General features: G+C 61.3%; 1 protein-coding gene across 1 annotated transcript in view; it reads left to right on the forward strand.

The window, feature by feature from the left end:
* The window catches only part of SRGAP3 (SLIT-ROBO Rho GTPase activating protein 3), a 52943-nt gene extending 33922 nt beyond the window's left edge, over nucleotides 1–19021 (forward strand). Inside the window, exons 8-23 of the mRNA XM_054387575.1 lie at nucleotides 2110–2331; nucleotides 3044–3145; nucleotides 3663–3860; nucleotides 5109–5193; nucleotides 5676–5703; nucleotides 7557–7659; nucleotides 10088–10148; nucleotides 10437–10514; nucleotides 11491–11625; nucleotides 12045–12150; nucleotides 12469–12696; nucleotides 14062–14141; nucleotides 15509–15689; nucleotides 16704–16853; nucleotides 17161–17488; nucleotides 18605–19021. Coding sequence (XP_054243550.1) covers nucleotides 2110–2331; nucleotides 3044–3145; nucleotides 3663–3860; nucleotides 5109–5193; nucleotides 5676–5703; nucleotides 7557–7659; nucleotides 10088–10148; nucleotides 10437–10514; nucleotides 11491–11625; nucleotides 12045–12150; nucleotides 12469–12696; nucleotides 14062–14141; nucleotides 15509–15689; nucleotides 16704–16853; nucleotides 17161–17488; nucleotides 18605–19021 — 2502 coding nt within the window. The remainder of the gene's footprint in view (nucleotides 1–2109; nucleotides 2332–3043; nucleotides 3146–3662; nucleotides 3861–5108; nucleotides 5194–5675; nucleotides 5704–7556; nucleotides 7660–10087; nucleotides 10149–10436; nucleotides 10515–11490; nucleotides 11626–12044; nucleotides 12151–12468; nucleotides 12697–14061; nucleotides 14142–15508; nucleotides 15690–16703; nucleotides 16854–17160; nucleotides 17489–18604) is intronic.
* The last annotated feature ends 5109 nt before the right edge of the window (nucleotides 19022–24130 follow it).

Below are 24130 nucleotides of genomic sequence, written 5' to 3' on the forward strand. Positions count from 1 at the left end.
ACTTTTCTCCTGCACTCCAGGAATCCCTTCAGGGGACTGGAAGTGGAGCATCCTCAGTATTGTGCAGCTGAACTCCCCTGGTGATTGATGCTGTTCACCAAAGGGAGCAGAGGACCAGGTCCGTGAGCTGGAACAGGGTTTGGAGTTAGCTCAGAGCCTGGCTGGCTGTGCTTCACCAGGCTCCCAGCACTGTCCATGCATTGCAGCTCCTCCACCCTGTGTCACCAAGGACAGGGCTGTCTGTTGGGACACAGAGAGGTGCTGGAGGGTCTCACCGCCTCCTATCAAGCTGCCACATGCAGCTGTGTGATTTTCCCTGGGAACAGCTCATTTCCCATAGGTCCCTGGTGACTTTGGTGTCATCTATCAGGCACAGCCTTGACATTGGCTGTGCTCTCAGCATCACCGCGGGTCAGTGGCTCCTGTAACAAAGCCCTGGAGCTAATCTCCTGCTCTGCAGAGGGGGAAGGTCCCAGCGGCTCTGGGAGAGTCCTCCCAGAGCCGTGGATTTAATGAGAAATGGAAGACTGGATCAGAGGAGCTGTGAAGTGGCACAGAGTTCCTCTCCCTCTGTCTCCAGTGGCCTCTTTGTTTTGTCCTCTGGCAAGGAAGAGAAGAGTCCAGAGACAGATCAAATTAGGCTGGGGCCAAAGGTGCACCCTTGTGCTCCTCCCTTGGAGGATGCCTGGGCTCCTCTCTCTTTTCTGTCATTAACTGTGACCAAGTTAATCTCTTTGGCCACGAATGTGGAGTGGAGATAAAGCTGCTTACCCATCCCTCTGTAGTCCTGGCTCCACATGCAAGGTAGCACTGGGTCTAGCAGAGCAAAGTGTGACACTTGGACCAGCTCCTCCCAGCCCTGCCAGCCTGCTGTGGATCATTTGGGAGCAGCAGCTGCTCCTGACTGGTGTTTGCTGTGTGAGAGAAGCAGCAGTGCAGGGGTTGCTGAGGGCTTCCCATTGCAGGTTGCTGCCAGATTGTTTGGTCCCTAGCATGCTTGGCTGCTGGCTTTGGCCTTCACGTGGCCAGGTGAAGCTCAGCCCAGTGAGGAGATGGAAAAGCAAAGCTGCTCCGCCAGCAGTCTTCAGCTGGCTGCACTCAGCTCCCAGTAAAGCCCTAGGTTTGGGAGCAGTGTCAGGAGAGGAGGCCACAGGCTCCAGACAGAAGTGTTTAAGGTGTCTGCAAAGGAAGAGGAAGGAAGAAATAAGGAGAAAGGTAACAGAGGAAATCCAAAGCCCCAAAACACCAAAAACCCCTGAAAAAGCCCTAAGAAAATGCACTTGGGAAAGGGAACTGCTCTAGAGAGGAGCAAAGTAAGATGTGGACTGAAAACCCTGCAGGAAGAAAGCAGCTCTGGGGACTGCAGAGTTAATTAACTGGAGCTGGGGTCTGGGAGCACCAGATAATGCCTGGCTCTGCCATGCAGCTAGGGACCTTGGATGCTTGCAATCAATCAAAGCTCCTGCTCTGGGGCTTTTGTTGATTACTGCTGGGCTCAGGGAGGATCCCTCCTTTCCCAGCTGGACCAAACACCCTTCCCTGTGTGCCTAATGCCAGAAGAGCTCTTCGGGAGGTTTGCTCTCCTTGTTTGCTGCCTCAGGCAAACACTGCAGGTGTTGGACCAAGGCTGCTCCTTGGGCAAGGGATTCCTGGTGCCTGCTGGGCAGTGCAGGCCAGGCTGTGCTGGGCAGGGGGACCCTGCCTCTGCCCAGGGAACTTTTCCAAGCCTGCACTTGTCAGGGGCTGCAGGAGAAAGGCAGCCTTGAACTACAGAATGGAATTGTTTGGGTTGAAAGAGATCTGTGGGGTCCTCCAGTCAACCAGCAACCCAGCACCATCATGACCATCAAACTATGTCCCCAGGTGCCATGCCCTGCCCAGGGCATGAGCAGGTCCAACTAGATCAGGTTGCCTTGGTACCTCTTCTTCTTCAGCCCTCTCTCTTCTTGCCTTGCATGGCCCTGCTGGGCAGTTAGGTGCCCCTGGTGTGAAGGTGCTGGCACCGCTCTGGACTCGGAGCACTCCTCAAGCCGCTTCACACCCTCCTCACCCTCCAGAACAAGGGTGGGGGGCGTGGGTGTGACCGTGCCCTGCCTTGGTGTCTCTCAGTGCTGTGACCTGGGCTTCCACGCCAGCCTGGCCCGGACCTTCAGGACCTACCTGTCGGCTGAGTACAACCTGGAGACGTCTCGGCACGAGGGGCTGGACATGATCGAGAACGCGGTGGACAGCCTGGACGCGCGCGGGGACAAGCATGCCCTGATGGACCTGTGCCACCAGGCCTTCTGCCCCCCGCTCAAGTTTGAGTTCCAGCCACACATGGGTGACGAGGTACTGCCCCTCGGCCCTCCGGCGCTGCCAGCCTGCTCCTGCCCCACAGGCAGCTGCAAAGAGCTGGCACAGAGCCCTGCCAAGGTGTCCGCAGCTGCCCGGCACAGGGACTCCGCCACTGCCCCTGGGAGGGGATTCCATCATCCCCCGCCTGGGGTAGCAGAGGTGCCCAGCCTGGCTTCCTCCTTATGCACTTAGAGCATCAGAGAATGGTCCAGGCCACAAGGGACCTCCAAAGGTCACCCAGTCTGACCTCCTTGCAGTCAGCAGCGATGTGCCTAACTGGACCAGCTGCCCAGGGCCTCTTCACCAGCCCAGCTGAAGCGTTTCTGAGCCCTTTCCCCTGTGCTGCCCTCAGGCTGCTGGTGGCATTTCCTCCCTTCATGGGGCACCGGGCTTGTGAGGGCTCCTGCCAGCCTGCCCTGCAGCCCTCCCAGTCAGGAGTACTGTGCTTTGGGTCTCTAGAGCTGCCCAGCAGGTATGAGCTGCCTGCTGCAATTGGAGGGCTTCAGAGGGCAGCTTTCAAATGCTGGGTGGGAAAGGCCCTGTGCTGGCTTGGGGCTGGGGCTCTGCTGGTGGGAAACTGGGTGGTGCAGCTTCCCTGGAGGCTGTGAGGAGCTCCTGGGTGCTGGGGAGGGTCACTGAGGTATTCCAATGTGCGTTTGGTCAGGGCACAACCTGCTGAGCCTCTCTTGTCTCTGCCCCATGCCAGGTGTGCCAGGTCAGTGCCCAGCAGCCGGTGCAGACAGAGCTGCTGATGCGGTACCACCAGCTGCAGTCTCGCCTTGCCACACTCAAGATTGAGAACGAGGAGGTAAGAGGTGCCCTGGGTTGTGTGTGTGGCCTCCTGGGCAGCACTGCTGAGCCTGGCACCCACCACACAGGGGCTCTCCTGCCCTGCTCCTCAGGCATGGAGTCATAAAATGGTTTACAGAATGGGTTGGGTTGGAGATCATCCTGTGCCAACCCCTTGCCATGTGCAGGGACATCTCCCACCAGCCCAGGTTGCTCAAGGCCTCACCCAGCCTGGCCTTGAACACCTCCAGGGAGGGGACATCCATGGCCTCCCCGGACAACCTGTTCCAGTGTCTCCCCACCCTCACTGCCAAGAATTTCTTCCTCATCTCCAGCTTTTTTCTGCCCTTCTCCAGCTTCCTCTGCCTCTGCTCCCCCTGCCTCCTCTACCCCTCCCTGCAGTGCTGAGGGCTCCCAGTGGCTGCAGCCAGCCAGAGCTGCCCATGCCCCAGAGCTGCCTGCCAGCCGGGGGCTGTGTCAGGCTGGTGGCAGGGCTGTGGCATGGCTGGTGGCAGCCCTGGTGTGTGCTGTGGCAGGTGAGGAAGACGCTGGACGCCACGCTGCAGACACTGCAGGACATGCTGACCGTGGAGGACTTCGACGTCTCGGACGCCTTCCAGCACAGCCGCTCCACTGAGTCCGTGCGCTCCGCCGCCTCCGACACCTACATGAGCAAGGTCAACGTGGCCAAGAGGAGAGCCAACCAGCAGGAGACAGAGGTCTTCTACTTCACTGTGAGTGCCACCCTGCCATGCAGGGCACGGGACTTGCCCCGGCTCAGGGGCTCAGCGGTGAGGGGCGGGACCCGGTTCGGTCTCTGCGGGTGGCTGCTCTCTGAGAGGGGCTGCAGGGCACCATTGGGTGGCTGGGGACTGGCACTGGCTGCCTAGTGTCTGCCGCCTTCTCCTCTGCAGGGAGCAGCTGAGGCAAGCCAGCTGTGACCAAAGCCTCACACAGCTCTAATGCAGTGCCTTGGAGCAGGGCAGCAGACCCCTGCCAGCCTCGCAGCTGGCACCATCCTGTGGAGACCTGGAGACTGCCACAGTTACAGCATCAGCTAAGCCTTAGCTGTCCCCCACGGCTCACACTGCCCCCCACGGCTCACACCTGCCCCTGGCCTGTGGGGAAGCTAAAAGCTCCTCTGCACCTCATGCAGGATGTTGAAGGAGCTTGTGACAGCTGAGCCTTGTCATGCTGGGCTTTGGCTTTGCTGTGCCTGGCTTTGGCTTTGCTGTGCCTGGCTGTTGTGTGTGTGGGGCAGAGGCAGCTGTGTTGTGTCTCATCTGCCACCTCGGTCCCAGCCTTCAAGCCCAGGCAGATTTAAGATCCTCTGCAGCCCTTGCAGCCATCTGCAGCAGCCCCCATGAAGTATAGCTTGCAGGCTGGGGTGGCACTGCACATCTCCTGCTTTCCCCTGGTCCCAAGCTAAGGGGAGATGGCAGCTTCCATTCTGGGTTGTGCTTGGGGTTTTATTTAGTGCTTCTTGCAAGAATTTGCTCTTTTCCATCCTTCCCCCTCACTCCTCTGTAGAACTGCTTCCTCTGTGCTGTCGACTGGTGCCAGACAGCCCCAGGGGTTACCAGGAGCTGTGCTGCACAGTTGATGTCCCCAGTGCCTGTGGCTGGGCCCTGCCCTGGGAAGCTCTGAGGCTCTGGGAGTTCTGGCTCTGCACCAGTGCCCTGCACAAAGGCACAGCTCCTGTTGGGCAGGGAGAGCCTCTTTGATCACCCAGGCTGTTCCCAGCAGCCTGACAAAGGCAGTCTTGCTTTGGGCCCTTCCCTGGGAGCTGCCTATTCCCAGGCGGGAAGGGCAGTACCAAGGAGACTGCAGCAGCTAGAGGGCTGAGCAGGGACTTAGGGAGCTGAGCAGGGCTGTGGAGCATTGGGCAGCCCCTGCCCAGCCCTTGGGCATGACTCCATCAGTGGGTGTCTGGAGCTGCCAGGAGCCTTAACCCTCCCTGTTTGCTTTGCTTTCACTGCCAGAAATTTAAGGAGTACCTGAACGGCAGCAACCTGATCACCAAACTGCAGGCCAAACACGACCTGCTGAAGCAGACCCTTGGAGAAGGTGAGTGCTGGGGCTGGGGGGGACCTCTTGGCCCCTGAGCTGGATCTGTCAGTGCTGAGATCCAAAGCCACACCAGGGGATTGGGGATCCTGACAGGGAGAGCAGAGCCTGCCTGAGGGTGAGGAGAGGACTTCCCACTGGGCTGCCTCTGTCCTGCTGCCTTTGCCCAGCCCTCAGGTAGAGGAGCACTCAGTGCAGGGCCCTCAGAGTGCCTGGGCATGGACCTGTCCTCACAGCAAACCTTCAGTGGCAGCTGGGGATGCCTGCCCTTGCCCCTGGCTAGCTTGGACCTCTAATGTCTTCTAGTGATGTGGACTTGCCTGGCAGCCAGCTCAGCACCTGCCCAGCACCTGGGCGAGTTCAGCTTCTTTTTGCCAGCAGCCCTGAGCCCTGGGCTCCCAGAGGCAGCCCTGTGTGACTGTGTTGTGTCCTTTGGTGGTGGCTGCTGTGGAGAGCTGATGAAGCCTTGTGTTTCTCCGCAGGTGAAAGAGCTGAGTGTGGAACAACCAGGTGAGCTGCTCCCTCTCCCTGGCCCCTGGGGGGCTGCCTCTGGCAGCAGGGGCTGGCCCTGGGCAGGCTGCTTGGCTTTGCTATGGACATAGCTCACTGGGCTGCACACCTCCCGTGGTGCCAGGCTGCAGGGGGGTGACCCCAGCTTCACATCACTGCGCTGCTGCTGGGGTGATGACAAAGGAGCCCCTGGTTTGCTGCAGTGCCACCTCCAGCTGGCTGGCTCTGAGCTGCTGTGCCAGCATGGGGTGTGCAGGGCCTCCCAGCACAGCTGGGGGAGGGCTGGCTTCAGACACCACCCATCCCCTGCCATCCCTGCTCACCTGAGGGCTTTGGTATGTCCCCACCAGTGCCCTGGTTCTGGCTGGGAGTGCAGAGCAAGACTGCTTTCTGCAGCAGGAGATGCTGCTGGGTGAATGCCACAGGCTGGAGGCTGTGACCTGTGTCCAGTCCATAAAGCACCTCCCCAGAGTGCTGGTGGCTTGCTCTGAGCTTCTCCAGCGGGACCAGCAAAGCCTCCAAGCACCTCCCAGAATCAGAGTCCTGCAGTGCTCTAGGTGGGAAGGGACCCCCAAAGCTCATCCAGTCCAACCCCTGCAGCTCCCAGGGACATCCCCAACCAGAGCAGGCTGCTCACAGCCACAACCAACCTGACCTGCACTGCTGCCAGCCATGGGGCAGCTCCCACCTCTCTGGGCAGCCTGGGCCAGGCTCTCCCCACCCTCAGGCTCAAACATTTCTCCCTTCTCTCCATTCTGAGTCTCCCTCTTGGAGTCCAAACCATCCCCCTTTGTCCTGTCACCACAGGCCCTGCTCAGGAGTCTGTCCCCAGCTTCCCGATTGTCCTCTTGAAGCATTTCAAGGCCACCAGAAGGTCTCCCTTGAGCCTTCTCCTCTCCAGGCTGAGCTCTCCCAGCCTGGCCTCACAGCAGAGGACTTCCAGCCCTGCCAGCATTGCTGTGCCCTCCCCTGGCCCAGCTCCACCAGGTCCCTGTCTGTGCTGAGGACCCCAGGGCTGTGCCATGCAGAGCTCTTCTCTGTGCTCCCCTCTCCAGCCCTGCCTCAGTGCAGGATTTGCCATTCCAGCAAACCCCCAGTTCCCTGCAGGAGATGTAGGAGCAGATGGTGGGGCCTGGGCTGCCTTCCCAGGCAGGAAGGAGGCTCCTGAGCAGGGGGCACGGGAGGGCAGGGTCCCTGCTCCCTCTCCTTCTGGTCAGAGGTGCTGTGCTGCTGGCACCAGCCTGGCTGGCATCAGGGATGGGCACCCTCAGGGGTGCAGCACAGGCAGTGAGGTGCCCTTTGTGTAAGGACAGGCTGAGATCTTCACCTGGGCCTGTGGTCAGGAGTGCAGGGACCAGCTCTGGTGTGCTTCTGAGCTGCCTACACCTGGGGTCTGCTGCCTGATCCCACCCCTGCCAGCTGCACCTGGGCTCAGCCTGGCCTGGGGGCCCTGCAGAGCTGAGGCCATCACTGGCCCACGATGAGCTGGGCACCTAGTGCTGGGGTGGCCCAGCCTTGGGTGCTGGGCTGAGCAGAGGGCAGGCCCCCAGGAGCCACAGGCACTGTGTGTGGTCATGGACCCAGCCACAGCATGGCCACCAAACCATGACCCCAGGGACCATGGCCACAGGTTTCCTGTGGAGGCTGTGGAGCCAGGCTCTTGGCAGGTCCCTGGGTGCTGCTGGAGGGGTGCCCATGGTGGGGACCCTGAGGCCTCAGTGGCTGCAGCTGTGGGGTGCTCACAGAGGGGTTCCTGGTGGTGTCTCGCTCTCAGCCATACCCCTGTGGACCTGCCCCCCTGTCACTGCGTTTCTGGTGCTGTTGCTGATTTGTTTTGTTCCATTCTCTCCCAGGCCCCCCTGCCTGCCCCCTAAGCCACAGAAACTGAGGAGACCTAGGCCCCTCTCAGTCTATAACCATAAGCTCTTTAACGGCAATATGGAAGCCTTCATTCAGGTACTCGTGGCTGGAGGCCCTGGTGAGCGCTCAGGGTGCAATGGTAGCTCCGGGTGCAGTCCTGCCCTGCCTGCTGCCTGGCCCTGGGCTCTGTGCCGCTCCTGCCCCCAGCTGTGTGCCCACCACACCTCTGCCTCCGTGACGATTTCTCCCCGCGGCTGCCCCGGCCCCCGAGCGCCCTGTGTGCCCTCAGGGGAGCTCAGCACCACTGCAGCCCAGGGGAAGGAGGCACTGGGCCCTGCCCATCCCAGGGCATCACCCAGGAGGAGGGAGAGCTGTGGGTGTGGGATTGGTCCCAGAGGAGTTCTCCAGCCATTTGGGTGCTGCAGGGGGTGCCAGAGGAGGGGGTGCCAGAGAAGCTGCAGCTGTTCCAGCCGCTCAGGGCTTTCATCCTGCGTGCGGAAAGCTACAGAGAAAGCCCTGTGCTGACAAACCCTTGGATCAGGTGCAGTGAGGGGCCCTGCCCAGCCCTGAGGCTCCTTCAGGGCAGCCCTGAGCCCCCAGGGCAGGTGCCAACCAGCTGCTGTCTCGGGCAAAGCTGCTCATGGCTTTAAATCTTGTGATTACTTCTCACTTAAGCAGGGTTTAAAGAGGCAAAGCTCATGAGAGGGCAGCCTGAGCAGCTCTGTCAGGGCAATGATCTGCTGTGGGAATGCATCCAGCAGAAGGCTGTCCTATGCTGGAGGGAGCTCCTCAAGGCTGCTGCTGTGCTGCTGGGGCTGTCCTTCAGGCTGGAGACCCTGCAGTGCCATGGCACAGCTCTCTCTGGAACCTCACCAGCATGGAATCATGGAATGGTAGAGGGTGGAAGGGACCTCTGGAGATCATTTACTCCAACCCTCCTCTGCAAATGTAGCTGCACTCAGAGCAGGTTGCACAGGAATGTGTCCACTTGGGGGTTGAAATCTCCAGGCCTCCAGCACCCTCACAACAAACAACTTTCTCCTTCTCTTCAGATGGAACCTCCTGGGTTCCACTTTGTGCCCAGTGCCCCTTGGCCTGTCCCTGGGCACCACTGAGCAGAGTCTGGCCCCAGCCTCTTGCCTCCCACAGCTCCTTTAGCTCTTGCTGAGCATTGCTCAGATGCCCTCTGGGGCTGCTCTTCTGCAGGCTCTCAGCCCCAGGGCTCTCAGCCTTTGCTCCTCCCAGAGCTGCTCCAGGCCCCTCAGCAGCTCTGTAGCCTCTCCTGGACTCTCCCCAGCAGCTCTCTGTCCCTCTTGACCTGGGGAGCCCAGTCCTGGACACAACACTCCAGGTGTGGTCTCACCAGGGAGAAGAGGGGGAGCTGCTGCCCACACTCTGCTTCATGCAGACACCAGTGGCCTTCTTTTCCACAAGGGCACATTGCTGGCTCATGGGGAAGTTGTCCCCCCAGGCAGGGTCTGGCCTTGTCCCCATGCTCCTGCAGGGGGAGGGAGGGGAGAAATCTGAGAGGCTCCTTCTGAAGTCACTGAGGCTGGGGTGCAGTGTGGCAGGGTGGGAGTGGGGACACCCTGCTGGCCTGGGTTGGCCCCTGCTGAGCTGCCATTGCATTTGAGCCTTCACAGCCTCCAGAAGGGATCTCACCTCTGACCTGGCCTGTCCCTGCTTAACCTTCTCCTTTCTTCCCACTGCTGCTTTTCTGTGCTCAGAGGAAGGAGGAATGCGCGGACCAGGAATCAGGTACTGGGGCCCTGCCCGCTGGGGTCAGGCAGCCAGGGAGCTGCCACTCTGCTCTGCTGGGACAGGCAACCAAACAGCCCCTGAGGGCAGCCAGGCAGAGAGTCCTTTGGGCTGCACAAGCCCTCTAAGCTCATCCAGTCCAACCATGGACCTAACCCAGCATGGCCGCCACACCACATCCCCAAGGGGCATGGGCACAGGTTTGTTGGCAGGCAGACACAGCTGCTGCCCCCTGGGCTCCTTCCACAGGGGGCCTGGAGAGCAGCAGCTCTGCCATGAAAGCCAAAACTCCTCACAGCTTCAGGCAGCTCATTCTGTGTGCTGGGCTTGGGGTTTCAGCATGGCTGGCAGCAGTTCTTGCTCCAGGTGCAGACCTTGTGGGGAGCTCTGGCACTGGCAACTCGTTTTGCCAGGCTGGCAGAGCACAGGTTTTGTCCTAGCTCAGCATGGCACCTGTGGCACCCCTCCCCGGGCTCCAGCAGACAGCAGTGCCCTTCACACCCCAGGGAAGCTGTTGGTGCCCAGCTGCATGCCCCCTGTGTGTGCCCTGATGCCCTGGTGTGTGCAGCACCTCCTCCTCCTGCCTCTGCTCTCACTAAACCTGGTGGCACTGATGTCCCGGCTCTGGGCTCACAGTCTCTAATGGTTCACAGCCTCTAACCTCTCCTGGTTCACACTCTGCAGTCTCTGGGTCCTGCTCTCTGTGTCCCTTTCTGTGTCACCACAAAGCAGTAACTGCTTTGCTTCTCCCTCTTGTCCCACCAAGGACTCTGGCCAGGCCATTCCCCTGGTGGTGGAGAGCTGCATTCGGTACATCAACCTCTATGGTGAGTTGGCTTGGTGGCACCAACAGCAGCATGCAACCAGCAGAGGTGCCCACAGGTGCCCTTGCTGGGTGGGCTTCCTGCATGGGTGGTGAATGTTACTGCTCCTCCCGCAGCCCCCAGGCCAACAGGAGCCCTTTGCTGTGGGGGCCTTGCCATGAGCAAGGGTCGTGGCAGGGCTGTCCCCTTCTTGCCCTGGGCCTCTGCAGGGCACCAGCTCCCAGCCCCTGCTTCAGCAGGCACAGCCAGGGCAGGGGGCAGAGTCCTGCTCTAACCCTTGCTCTTTTGCAGGCCTCCAGCAGCAGGGCATTTTCAGGGTCCCTGGCTCCCAGGTGGAAGTCAATGACATCAAGAACTCCTTCGAGAGAGGTGAGTGGCCAGGCTGTGCTGCTGGGCACTGTGTGCCAGCAGAGCTCCTCACTGGCACTGCCAGGGTGTGCTGGGTGCATCAACTGCTGTGGAAAGGCTGTGCTGAAGCCTTTCTGATAAGAGCCATAGCGGGGGGGGGGGGTGGGTGTCACCCCTCTGGAACTGTCCCAGTGTGGTATCTCCAGCAGTGGTGAGCAGGGTGAGAAGCAGGGCTGGGTGCAGAGATCTTCCCCACAGCCACTAAGAGCATGAAAGCATCAAATAAGCCACAAAAGAGTTTCCTGGGGCATCCATTTTCCACCTTCCTGCAGCCATGTCAGGGGAGGAGCAGCGTGGCCAGGAGTCCCTGGTGGCAGTGTGGGTGGTGGAGCTGGCACGGATTCTGAGGAGTAAATCACACCCAGGGGGCAGGGCAGGGCAGTCTCCTGCCACCAAGTGAAGGTGAAGCCAGGCTCAGGGAGGCCTCCATGGCATTAAGGTCTGAGCAGCATCAGAAGGATCAGGGTGAAGGTGGCGAGGCAGAAACGAGGCAGAGGCTGGAGAATTTGCACACCCAGTTGAAGAGGGATCAGCATCCAAAGCCCTTAGGCACTGCCAGCCCCTCAGAGCTGCCAGCCAGAGCCTGTGTCCTCCAGCCCAGCCCAGCCCTTCTGCATCTGCTCAACTCTGAGCTGCTGCTGCCAGTGCAGGAATTCTCAGGGCTGGAGGCTGTGGAGGAGCACCAGACCCAACTAATGTCATCTTCAGGAGGTGTGAGATGTACCCAGTGAGCTGGGCTTGTGCAGGGCAGGCTGGAGCATGTCCCAGCAGGCTGCTGTGTCACAGTTGCTTCCTGCAAGCCTCCTCTTGCTGGCTCAGCATCACCACGGCACACACGGGGAGGTTCTGAGCTGTGGGAAGCTTTGGGGTCCCACTGAGCTGGGGAAAGCCTCTTGCTGTGTTGGTCCAACCTGCCAGCAGTGCTGTCCCCGGGCAGGTGAAGACCCCCTGGCTGATGACCAGAACGAGAGGGACATCAACTCCGTGGCTGGAGTCCTGAAGCTATACTTCCGAGGGCTGGAGAACCCTCTCTTCCCGAAGGAAAGGTTCCAGGATCTGATCTCTACCATAAGTGAGTGCCTGGGGCAGAGTGGGAGCACCAGGGAAGCAGCAAGTGGGGGCAGGTGCTCCTCTGAGCTCTGCTGCTGGAAGGAGAGCTGTGGGGCTGCAGGGAAAGTTGTTAGCAAAGGACCTGAGGAGCGTGGGTGGGGGCTGGAGGTGAGGCAGGGGTCCAGCACTCTGCCATGGCTCTTTGGGGCCCACGGGGATCACCAGAAGGTCGTCTCCAGGCTTAGGCTGATGAGCAGTCAGAGCAGAGTGCACCCATGGAGGAGCACCCTGCCCCACTCTGGATGCCCCTTCAGTGCCAAGCCAGTGGACCACAGCTGTTGTCCTTGCCCAGTGGGCTGCTGGCCCTGGCACAAGCCCCTTGGGCCGTGTTGCCTGCTGCAGAGAAGGTTTGAAGGCCTGCTCTGTCCCCCTGTGTTCCAGAGATCGAGAACCCCCCCGAGAGGGTGCACCAGATCCAGCAGATCATCATCACCCTGCCCCGGGCTGTCGTCGTGGTCATGAGATACCTTTTTGCCTTCCTTAACCAGTGAGCCTCTGCCTTCCCTCCTGGCCCTCCTCTTGCCCCTCTCTGTTGTAGCAAGCCTTTGGTGCTGGTGCCATGGGCTCCTTCCTCAGCCCTGCCCAGCATGGTGCCTGCTCTCTGAGGGGTTGGGGATCTCCTGAGCCCTGCCCAGCATGGTGCCTGCTCTCTGGGGAGGTTGGGGCTCTCCTCCCGAGCCCTGCCCAGCATGGTGCCTGCTCTCTGGGGGAGTTGGGGGTCTCCTGAGCCCTGCCCAGCATGGTGCCTGCTCTCTGGGGTGCTGGGGCCCCCTCTAAGGGCAGGTCCCTGCTCTTGTGCCTGCAGCCTGTCACAGTACAGCGATGAGAACATGATGGATCCCTACAACCTGGCCATCTGCTTCGGGCCCACGCTGATGCACATTCCAGATGGGCAGGATCCTGTGTCCTGCCAAGCCCATGTCAATGAGGTCATCAAAACCATCATCATCCACCACGAGGGCATCTTCCCCAGCCCCCGGGAGCTGGAGGGACCTGTCTACGAGAAGTGCATGACGGGGGGGGAGGAGTACTGGTGAGCACTGGGTCAGGGCTCTGCTGGCTGCAGACCCTCCAGCCCTCTGGGGTCCCCAGGGCTGGCTTCTGGCACTGTATATAAGCTGTGACAGAATGCAGAGCTTTGGCTTGGTTCCTGGCAGGCAGAGAGTAGGCCCCAGCTCACAGCAGTGCATCAGAAGGGCTCTCAGAGGCAGATCTCCAAGGGGATGGGGTTGGAGGAGAGCTTTAGGGAGGTTCAGCCTTAGCAGTGTGGGCAGCTGAGGCCAGGCTGAGAGGGTGCTGGGTGAGTTTGCCCTCTGCAGAGAGGGCTTTTTGCCCTTGTTCCAGTTAAAGGTGCTGAGCTGGGTGAGCAGCTGCTGTGCAGCTGCCCTGCTCATGCCCTCACGCTGGCTCAGAGCCCTGCTCCGTGCCAGCCTGCATGGTTGCTGGGGCTGAGCACCCCCAGGAAAGCAGAGGAGCCTGTGCCTCCTCACACTGGGCAGGTTTGATTCCCACCTGGGCTTTGGTGCAGACAAGCAGCTCCTCTGAGCTCTGCTCACTTCTCTCCTGCTGACTCAGCAGCACAGCCCTCAGGAACCACCTTTCATGCTGCTGAGGCTGCTTCCAGCTGCAGACCATAGAAGTGTGCTTGGAGCAGCTTAGAGTTTTAGTCAGTTCTAAGCAAAGTGCTCCTGGGCTGGAGCTTGTGAGCAGAGCCCTGCAGCTCCATCAGCATCTGCTGGGTGCATGAATTCCCTTAGCCAGAGCTGGCCTGGACCACCTCCCAGTTCCTTCTCTTCTGTCAGTGCTGGAGCATTGCCATGGCTGGGATCAGTGGTGCACAGCTGAGCCTCCCTGGTGCCCAGCGTGGGAAACCTCCCAGCCCAGCTGCCAGCAGGAGGGTGAGGGCTGTCACACCCTGGCCTGGAGGGTGGCATTTGAACCCTCTGCTGGGCTCTGAGGTTTCCCAAGGCAGTGCTGGTACCAGGCTGGCACTGGTTTGTCTGTGGGTCCTGTGTACTTCTGAGACCTGATCTGCCCTGGCAGTGGTCGCCTGCATCACCCTCATGGGGCAGGCTAGGGGCAAAATGCTGGAGCCAGCTGTGGAGAAGGGACTGGAAGGGTCTAGCTGGGTCCCACTTTGTGTGGCCAAGCACAGGTGAGACCCTTGGGCAACAGCACAGCACCCTCTGGGCTCGAGCACAGGACCCTCTGGGCCAGAGCACAGTGGTGGCAGTGTCTGCTGCTCTCAGAGCAGGTTCAGAGACCTGCTGTGGCTTCAGGTGGCCACCTCAGCCCCAGCAGAACTGAAGCCCTGACTCTCAGGTGGCACTGTGCCCAGTGTGGGTGGCTCAGGAGCAGCCCTGCCTGTGCCCTGACTGCCTGCTGTGTTCTGTTCCAGTGACAGCCCCCACAGCGAGCCAGGCACCATCGAGGAGGGTGACCATGACAACGGCACGGAGCTACACACCAGTGATGATGGTGAGCAGCAGGAGCTGGCCCTGAGAGAGAGCTGTGCTGCAGCAGGAGCTGGCCCTGAGAGAGAGCTGTGCTGCAGCAGGAGCTAGCCCTGAGGGAGAGCTGTGCTGCAGCAGGAGCTGGCCCTGAGAGAGAGCTGTGCTGCAGCAGGAGCTGGCCCTGAGGGAGAGCTGTGCTGCAGCAGGAGCTGGCCCTGAGTGAGAGCTGTGCTGCAGCAGGAGCTGGCCCTGAGTGAGAGCTGTGCTGCAGCAGGAGCTGGCCCTGAGTGAGAGCTGTGCTGCAGCAGGAGCTGGCCCTGAGAGAGAGCTGTGCTGCAGCAGGAGCTGGCCCTGAGAGAGAGCTGTGCTGCAGCAGGAGCTGGCCCTGAGAGAGAGCTGTGCTGCAGCAGGAGCTGGCCCTGAGAGAGAGCTGTGCTGCAGCAGGAGCTGGCCCTGAGAGAGAGCTGTGCTGCAGCAGGAGCTGGCCCTGAGAGAGAGCTGTGCTGCAGCAGGAGCTGGCCCTGAGTGAGAGCTGTGCTGCAGCAGGGCAGCCTGCAGGCCTCTCCTCATTAGGGTTGGGGCTGCTGTTTGGGTGCTGTGTGCAGGCAGCCACCACAGGCTGCCCATGGACCTTCAGTGTCTCACTTGGTGGCAGGACACAGGGGATGGATGTTTGGAGCTGTGTTGGGAGGTTCCACTAATCCCATGCAGGACTTTCTTCTCCTTGTCCCCTGTGTGTGTGCAGGGGGAGGTGGGGGCTGTCAGGGGGCCCTGCTCTGTTGGCATTGTTGAGGAAGCAGCGAATTCTGGTGGCCCTGTTGGGGTCTCCCCAAAGCCAGGGGGGCTTTAGCTGATCTCAGCTCACCCTTCTCTTAAGGGAGATGTTTCTGCCCCCTGGCAGGAATTACACTGCCTGGTGGGCCCCATGGTCAGCTCTGTTTCAGGTGCCCCCTTTGGACTGCTGTCAGGCCCATGGAGCTGGTGGCTTCAGAGGGATGAGCAGGAGGTGTTAGGAGTCAGGCCCCTGGGGGTGGGTGCAGCTGGCGGCTTGGCCCTGCAGCTGGGGCCATCATCAGCATTCCATAAGGCTCTGGAGGAGGCTCAGCCCCAGCTCTCTCTGAGCTGCTGGAGGATAATGGGGCTCTGTAGGGAATGGCCTGTGGGTGGTGATGCCCATGCAGGGCAATGCCAGCTGCTCCCCAACTGGGGGGGTGGCTTTGTGTAACTGCTGGCAGCTCGTGGGTCTGTCAGAAGCCCCAGGAGGGCTGAGGGACAAAGGGAATGGCCCAACCTGCAAGCCTGGTGGTGTGAGCAGCTGTGGAGAAGACTGCTGAGGTGTCTCTAGCTCTGAGTGAACCAAGCTGTGCTCTGCCTCTGCTTCTCCCCCTGCAGAAGTGGAGCAGATCGAGGCCATAGCCAAGTTTGACTACGTTGGGAGGTCCCCACGAGAGCTCTCCTTCAAGAAGGGAGCCTCACTGCTGCTCTACCACCGGGCCTCGGAGGACTGGTGGGAAGGGAGGCACAATGGTGTGGATGGCCTCATCCCCCACCAGTACATCGTGGTGCAGGACATGTGAGTGCTGCCCCAGCTCCATCCCAGCTGCCTGCAGCAGGGCTTGGATTCCCCCAGGCTCAGTGACCTGGGTGCAAAGCCTGCCCCTGCTCATGGCTCCCTCTCCCTCTGCTGGCTCAGGTTGTTTCTCCTTCAGGCTGACAAAGCCAAGCACCAAGTCCTGTCCCTCAGAGCACCTAGCCCCAGCTGCCACTGCCCCCCCAGAGTGGCATGACTCAGCTTTAATCCTGGCCTTGCCCTCTGTACATTGGCCTGGCATTGGTCAGTGCCCACCTGTCCCCTAGGCAGACCCCAGGGTCCTTCTCAGGTGCCACTTCTGGTACTGTACCTGGATAAGAGCAGGTCCAGAGGAGGACACAAAGATGATCCAAGGGCTGGAGCACCTCTGCTATGGGGACAGCCTGAGAACTGGGGCTGCTCAGCTTGGAGAAGGCTCCAGGGAGACCTCAGAGCAGCCTTCCAGTACCTGAAGGGGCTGCAGGAGAGCTGGGGAGGGACTTTTGGCAAAGGCTGAGAGTGTCAGGATGAGGGGTGGTGGCTTCAGACTGGAAGAAGGTGGATTGAGATGGGCCATGAGGAGGAGATTCTTCCCCATGGGAGTGGTGAGGTACTGGAACAGGTTGCCCAGAGTGAGGCTCCTCTGTGGAGGCTCCAAGCCTGGAAGTGTTCAAGGCCAGGCTGGTTGAGGCCTTGAGCAAACTGGGCTGGTGGGGATGTCCCATGGCAGAGGGGTTGAAACTGGGTGATCCTGAAGGTCCCTTCCAAGCCAGTCCAGTCTGGGAGTCATTACAACAGCAGCTGCAGCACAGGGGAGCTGTGGAGGTGATGTCTGCTTTTTCCAAGCTCCAGGTGCTGCTGGAAGTGGTGGCTTTAGTCCAGCCCTGTGTTAGCCAAGGCTGCAGCTGCTGTGGTGGTGATGCTCAGATCCACGTTGTGGCTGGGCTGCCTGCTGGGGCAGGGCACTGTGCCTGCTGGGGCAGGGCTCTGTGCCTGAGGGGAGTCTCCTCTGCCTAGGGACGATGCCTTCTCTGACAGCCTGAGCCAGAAGGCAGACAGCGAGGCCAGCAGTGGGCCCCTGCTGGACGACAAAGGCTCCTCCAAGAACGACATCCAGTCCCCAACAGATCACCTTCTGGACTACAGCTTCGGGGGAGTGCTGGGCCGGTAAGGAACCCCCACGGCTGCCAGGGACAGGGACAGGGCAGGCTGCAGGCAGCACTGCTGGGCAGTGGTGGCATGGGGGCACTCTGTGTGCCTTGCTCGGGTTGGGACTTCACCTTTCCTGGCACTGTCTTGGCTCTCTGCCCACCCTCTTGCCTTGGCCTGCTGGAGATAAAGGGCTGGAGCTGCTCTGATCTGCTCCCTGAGCCGGGAGCTGCTCTGATCTGCCCCCAGCTGGGCACTGCCATGCAGCAGCAGCCGTGCCCCATCCTGCTGAGGCTGACCTGGTGCTGTGCTGCCTTCCCCGCAGGGTGAGGCTGCGCTCGGACGGTGCTGCCATCCCACGGCGCCGCAGCGGGGGGGACACCCACAGCCCCCCCCGCGGCCTGGGCCCTGCCATCGACACCCCCCCTCGCGCCGCCGCCTGCCCCAGCAGCCCCCACAAGCTGCCCCTGGGCCGGGGCCGGCTGGAGAGCCCCGAGAAGCGCCGGCTGGGCACCTTCGGCAGCGCCGGCAGCATCAACCTCCCCGACAGGAAGGCCCTGGCCGAGGGGCACCCCCTGAGGCCTGCCTGCGGCTCCACCAGGCACAGCAGCCTCGGCGACCAGAAGTCCCTAGAGGCAGAGGCTCTGGCTGAGGTAAGAGGCTGGCAGGGGGCTCCCGTGCCCAGGCCCCTGCATGGGTCAGTGGGGCAGTGCCACAGAGCCCATCCCTCAGCGCACCCCCGAGGGGCAGAGCTGCAGCGGCTGCCATGCTTTAAAGACCACAGCCAGCAGCTTGCCTGCGTGTCCAGCTGTGCCAGCTAGTCCCAGGAAAGGTCACAGGACCAGGGAAGCATTAAACTTGGAACAGCCCTCTAGGATCATCCAGTCCAACCCAGCACCACCATAGCCATCAAACCATGGCCACAAACTTCTGGAACACCTCCAGGGATGGGGACTCCACCACCTCCCTGGGCAGCATGTGCCAGTCCCTGACCAGTTCCGCAGCCAAGAATTTTTCCTCCTCTCCAACCTAACCCTCCCCTGACACAATTCCAGGCCGTTTTCTCTCATTCTCCTGCAGCCATGCTCCTTCTCCTGCTCTGCAGCACACTGCCAGCTTCTCTGTCCATGAGCAGCTCACCTTGGTGGGATTCCTGGGGCTGTAGCACAGAGCCTGCCCTGAGCCACTGCTCCCACTGGGGCACCACAATCATCTCTGGGTGGAACAGCAGCAGGGACAATGTCTCTAGGCCTGGCTGCTGGGCAGGACTGTGGCACCATGCAGGGACATCTTGGGCTGTGGGCTGGGTGAATGCTGGGGCTGGAGCTCAGTATGCACAGCCCAACATTCTTGGGATTTGGGTTGGTTTTGGTTCCCACCCAGCTGATGTGAATCAGTAGTGGCCTTGAGGGCTGCAGGGGTGCTGGACTTGGTAGTGTGGAGGGAGCCTGTCCAGTTGTAGCTGTGGGCAGGCTGCTGCTCGCCCCAGCCCTCGTGGGGCTTGGGGTTTGCTTCTCCTGGTCCTGGTGACCAAACTGCTGATGCCTCTGGAGGCAGCACCTTTGTGGGGCCAGAGTTTGGGCTTTGCACCTTCTGCCGAGGCTCCTGCTGTGCCTGGAGTCCCACATCTTAGGTCAGAGACACAGCCACAGGCCAGGGCCAGGGACCTCTCACGGGGTGGGCTGCAGGGCAGCAGGGCAGGATGCTGCCCTCCCCCTGCGGTGCTGCCCTCCCCCTGCGGTGCTGATCTCCCCCTGTGGTGCTGGCAGGACATAGAGAAGACCATGAGCACGGCGCTGAACGAGCTGCGGGAGCTGGAGCGGCAGAACACAGCCAAGCAGGCGCCAGACGTGGTGCTGGACACACTGGAGCCCATGAAGAACCCCCCGCTGGGCGCCGCCAGCTCGGAGCCCGCCAGCCCCCTGCACACCATCCTGATCCGGGACCCGGAGGCGGCGCTGCGCCGCAGCAGCAGCTCCACGGCCGAGCTGCTGACCACCTTCAAGCCGGCACTGTCCGCTCGGCTGGCCGGGGCTCAGCTGCGGCCCCCGGCCCTGCGCCCGGCGCGCCCAGCCGTGCAGCACCGCTCCTCCAGCAGCAGCAGCTCGGGGGTGGGCAGCCCTGCCCTCACCCCCACCGAGAAGCTCTTCCCCGGCGGCTCGGCAGACAAGTCGGGCACCATGTAGGACACGGCCGCCCGGCAGCAGGGCTCGGCCAGCAGAGGGCCTGAGCCCTGCCACACAGGACCCTCTCCACCAGGCTGTGGCCGAGGCCAGGTGGCTGCTGGTCCACCCGTGGGCACCTTCCCAGCGTGCAGAGACCCTTCCTGGGCACAGCCCTGGCAGCGGCAGGGCCTGGGCAGTGGCACCGTTGGACACATGCCCAGTGTAGGACACGTGGAAGCCCAAGTGTACAGATCCCAGCGACTCAAGCAGCAGATTTACCTCAGAACTGGCACTGCAGTGTCCTCTCTGGAGAGGTTGGGCTGCTGTGGGGCTGGTTTGCAGGCTCTGTTCGCTGCTGTGTGTCAGGCACTAGGAGCCCACCCCTGCAGGTCACCTTCTGACCTCTTGGCATCTGAAAGGAGGCAGAGGGGCAGACAGGGTGGGGTTTGGTCACTGCTGGGCTGTGGAAGCTCAGTGGGTGCCAGCTGGCAGGGGCTGTCTGCTCAAGCTGAGCCCTGAGACGCTGTTGCATGCAGGGTGGTGCCCACCGAGCAGCACCTGCCAGCAGAACTGAGGTGTGCCCCACCAGCACCACGCAGGGAGGAGGGCACTGCTGCTGCCTGGGGCATGGCAAGCCATGCCTGCTCCATGGGGCCCAGGGCACTCCATGAAGATCTCAGAAGGCAGGAGGAGTAGTGCCCAAGCTGTGGTAGAGCAGGAGGACAGTGACCTGCTTCATGTCCCTTCCCCACATTCCTGCTGGGTCTCAGACCCCAACCTGAGGACAGAGAGGAGCGTCAGGCAGGGGGGGCACAGCACAGCAGCTTTCCCTCACTGTGGTCACCCAGGGAGTGGCAGGGGCTCTGCTGGGGCCGTGCTGCTTTGCATGAGAAGCCTGAGCCATACTTGGCCACAGATGTGGAGCTGGCCTGGGGGGTGACACTTTGCACTTTCTGTCCTGCACCCTGCGGTGCAGCAGCTCTGAGCTTATGCAACAGAACCTCTGCTGGGTTGCTCCTCCGAGCACTGAACCCAGAGGTAACAAATATGCAGAAAGAGCTGGGGACTTGCATGGTCCCTGTCTGGTAACTGTGTCCTCTCCACGCTCTCTGTGCTCCGCCTGCAGCTCTTTCCTCCTTGTACAGATCTCCAGCCATGGCTTATTCTGGTCACTTCCAGGTGGCCACCGACAGCCCCAGTGTGAAACAGGCCGGCAGGAGGCTCAGCTGTGCGGAAAAGCTGTGCTGGTGGCTACCTGATGCCCACCCTCCCACCAGCTCTGCCCCCTGCTCTGCTCTCTGGTCCCGGCTGGAGAGGCTCCCGAGCTGTCCTGTCTCACCCAGCAGCCTCCTGCCCCTGCCCAGGGCTTGGCTTTGTTCCCCGCTTCATCCTCTTCCTCTCTCCAGTGCCGCTGCAGGCCCCAGCTTGTGTGTGGCCAGAGGAGCAGCTGGACTTCAGGAGGTCCTGACCTCAGGAGGCCCTGCCTGCCCCCTGGTCCTGCCACCTCATCCTGGAGCTCACCCACACTGTGCCATGGCCATGGGTACCTCCAGACACCAGGCACAGCCACGGTGCCACACATCCAGGGGCCCAGCCCAGTGCTGGCCCCATGCCCATGCATGTCCCTGTGCCCCTGCCCCCATGTGTTGTGCTGGCCCTGCTCCAGCACTGGGCAGTGGCTGCCCACATGTCTCCTGGGGGCTGCTCCCCAGCCCCTGCCTGTGGCAGGCAGCTCTGTGTACAGACAAAGCCCAAACCCATGGTGGCAGCCAGAGTGGCCATGGGGAGAAGGTCTGGCTGTGGGAGCGCTGGTGGTGTCTCTCTGGGCACTGCTGGGAGGGCAGTGGCTTTGTCCTGGTCTGCTGGCACTGCTGGCATCTGTAATTACTCCAGCTGGTTCCCCTTGCTGGGCATTTTTCTGACATGGCTTTGTGTCACCTCCCCTTCCCTACCCTAGGCAAAGCCTAAGGCCTGTGCCTCCGTGCTGAGGGGCAGCAGATGTGCACCAGTCTGCCAGCCTGGCCTGGTGAGCAGCCAGCACACGAGGGGTCAGGGGAGGGAGGAAACCCGTTCGGCACCAGGGCTGGGTGTTGGTTGCCAGTAATTCTTTCTTATTCCATTTGGTTCTGGAGAAGGTTCCCTTTACCAGGCCCCTGGGGCTTGCTTCCCTTCCCCAGCTGCCCTGCCAGCAGTCCCAGGTTTCTTAGGGGCTGGGGTTCCCTGCTCCAGGGATGGTCCCAGCTCCAGTCTCTTTCTGTTAAGTTATTGCCCCTCCTGTTCCTCGGTCCTGTTCCTCGGTCCCGTTCCGTTGTGGCTTTGGCCCAATACAGTTGTTTTCTCTTTAAGTGCCTTTTTGAGCACCAGAACAAAGGCTTGGGGTGGATGTTCTGGAGCTGGAGGCATCAGGCTTCCCTCTGCATGGCTGCCGTGTGCTGGGGGACAGCTTTGGAAGCCCTTTGTTGTGTTTTTCCCTTCGAGAGAAGCAAGCCAAGAGGTTCTGCTGGAGAATAAACCACCCCTTTTAAACTCAGTACTCCAGGTGTAGTTCGAACTGCTGTACATTTGAGGGCAGAAATGTATTTTTCTGTAAAGCTGACCTGGCACCCCCTGGAACCCCAACACTGTACAGAACCATAACTGGAACCTGTTTCTGGCTCAGGACTGACCTCACCCCAGGCCTCCATACCTCCAAAGGCATCAAGACTGTCAGCTTCAGAGAGCTCTCCCTGCCCACTGGGCAAGCTGATGAGGTGAGGGGGTGGTGGGAGCACCCTCCCTGAGGGCCACCACATTCCTGCCTTCCACCACCCCAGGGGCAAGGCCTGGGGGTCTGGCACAGCCCCTGCACAGGGACCTGGTGTCTTCATGGTGTCGTTTCTCTGCTGTGCAGAGCGAGTGCCATCCTCTGGCTTGGCTCCTGCAGACCCTGCTGGGTGCCCTCTGACCTGCCCAGTCCCATCCTAGGGCCATGGCCACCTCTGGAAGGGACAGTTAGGTGCTCACCCACCCTGCCCTGGGCCTGGCACTGCCTCAGCCGGCGCTGACCCAGAGTGGGGGCACCTCTGTACAGAGTCCTCAGCAGTGTGCCAGTGCACATTGTGCCTTGGGCTGCAGTTCCCTGGTAGGTGGTTTTGTAGCCCCTGGACTGTGTTACTGAACCAGCAGTGCTGTGGTCTGCAGCCTGCAGCAGCAGCTGCTGTCCCGAGGCTGTTCTGCTGCACGGGGCTGGGCTGGGCAGGCTCCTGCTGGGGGTGGGTTTGGTGGTGCTGGGAAGCTGGCTGCCCTCCTCCTCCTCTGGTGTTGTCTCTGTGGTGTGTGGTGAGCTGCTGTTCAGCTGGGGTGTCTGAGTGGGTCCTCTGTTGTGTGTGCTGATGATGCCATGTAGATGAAGCCACTGGTTGGGTGTGGACTCCTCCCCTCCAATAAACCTGCTTCACTTTTCTCAAAAGCTCTGCCTGCAGCTTCCCACTGCTTCATACAGCCCAGGGGGGCTGGGAGGGGCCTCTGGGGCTCACCCAGGCCAACCCCCTGCTCTAGCAGGGTACCCCACAGCAGCTTGCCCAGGGTCACAATGGCCAGGGGGGGCTGGAAGCTCTGCACACAAGGAGACTCCACAACCTCTCTGGGCAAAATTTGGCTGCCTCCAGGAGCCCCATGGGCCTGCAGCCTGCCTGCAGCCTGTCTGTGGCTGCCCCATCCCTCAGAGGTGGTGGCCATGGTGCTGTTCCATCACTGGGTGTCTCCAGGCCGTGTCTCCTGGCTGCTGCTCCCCCGTGGCCTCAGGCCACCCTGGCTGGCATGCTGAGCTCGCTGGGTTGGTCTGGCAGAGCCACAGTGAGCACAGATGGGCTCTGCCCTCCCTGCCCTGGGCATATGGTGGACATCCACAGGGAGGAGGGCTGGAGGCCAACAAAGATCCCAACCCACCGCCTCCAGGAGGCTGTGAATTTGCTCATTTCCACCCCGTGCTGAGCTGCACCAGCCAGGAGGTGCCCTGCCCGTTAGAGCTGCCCTTTTCCTGCTTGACCTCCCGCGGGATAATTCCAGGGAAGGGCAAGGGGAACAAGGGGACCCTTCTGTTGGTTGTGAACAGGTCTCACCATCCTGGAACCACACAAATGGGGGTGAGCCAGGGGCTGTGCAGCTCTGATGGGCTCCTGCTGGGGATGAACCACCCTGTGCTCGCCCAGCCCTGCTGCAGGAACCCCTCCCAGCCCCAGCACCAGACAGCTCCAGCCCTTCACGAACCGCCTGCTGTGGCCGCAGCACCGCGGGGGGTTCCTCACCTGCCCGCGGGGATTGGGGAGGGTGAGGATGGCAGCCGAGGAGCTGAGCCCCACGTCTGCTCCAGAGAGACCCCACCTGGGCTCCTGGGGACCTGCTGTGCCTGTGGCCCTGCAGCAGCGACAGCTCAGCAAGGCTGGGGGGCACCAAATGTGCAGCAGCACCTGTGTGGCTGTGCTGCTCTGGTAACAAACCAGAGTGCTCCCTGTGTTCCCAGTGCTCCTAGTGTTCCCAGTGCTCCTAGTGCTCCCAGTGCTCGTGCTCCTGGTTTGTCCTGTGTCCATCCTTCTGCTGGGCTCTCAGCTGAACAGGTCCCCGTGGTGGTGCTTGCTGAGCCACAGGAAGTCTTGATCTGAGGGCACTGATCACTGACTGCCAGCTGGGTCTCTGCTGCCCAGCACTCTGAGCCAGCACTGCCTGCTGTGGGGCTTCTTCCCCTTCCTTCTCCCCACAAGGCTCCCAGTGCCAGAACTGGGACACTGAGTGGGCACTGGGAGCTGTCTCACTCGACTCCATGGCAGGAGCTGACCTCCAAGGCCAGGCCAAGCTGCACCTCAGCACCACACAACCATCACCTGGAGACAGTGGGTGGCAGTAACCCACCAAGGGCAGGAGCCCTCAGGACAGAGCCAGCATGGCACAGCCCCGGGATGCCCATCTCAAATGACCCAGATCTGGCCACGCTTTGAGCAGCAAAGGTCACACAGTGGGTGAGGGAGCCAGGCAGTGCCCTGCACTGGCAGCAGGACAAGGGCTCTCCAGTCTCACCTTATTGACCCCTTTGGAGACCTTCAGGAACCAGGCTAAGAACCTGGAAGGTGGTGGCTTTGCAGTGGCATTCCTAGA

Source organism: Indicator indicator, chromosome 15, assembly GCF_027791375.1.
Source record: "Indicator indicator isolate 239-I01 chromosome 15, UM_Iind_1.1, whole genome shotgun sequence".
Classification (NCBI taxonomy): Eukaryota; Metazoa; Chordata; class Aves; order Piciformes; family Indicatoridae; genus Indicator; species Indicator indicator.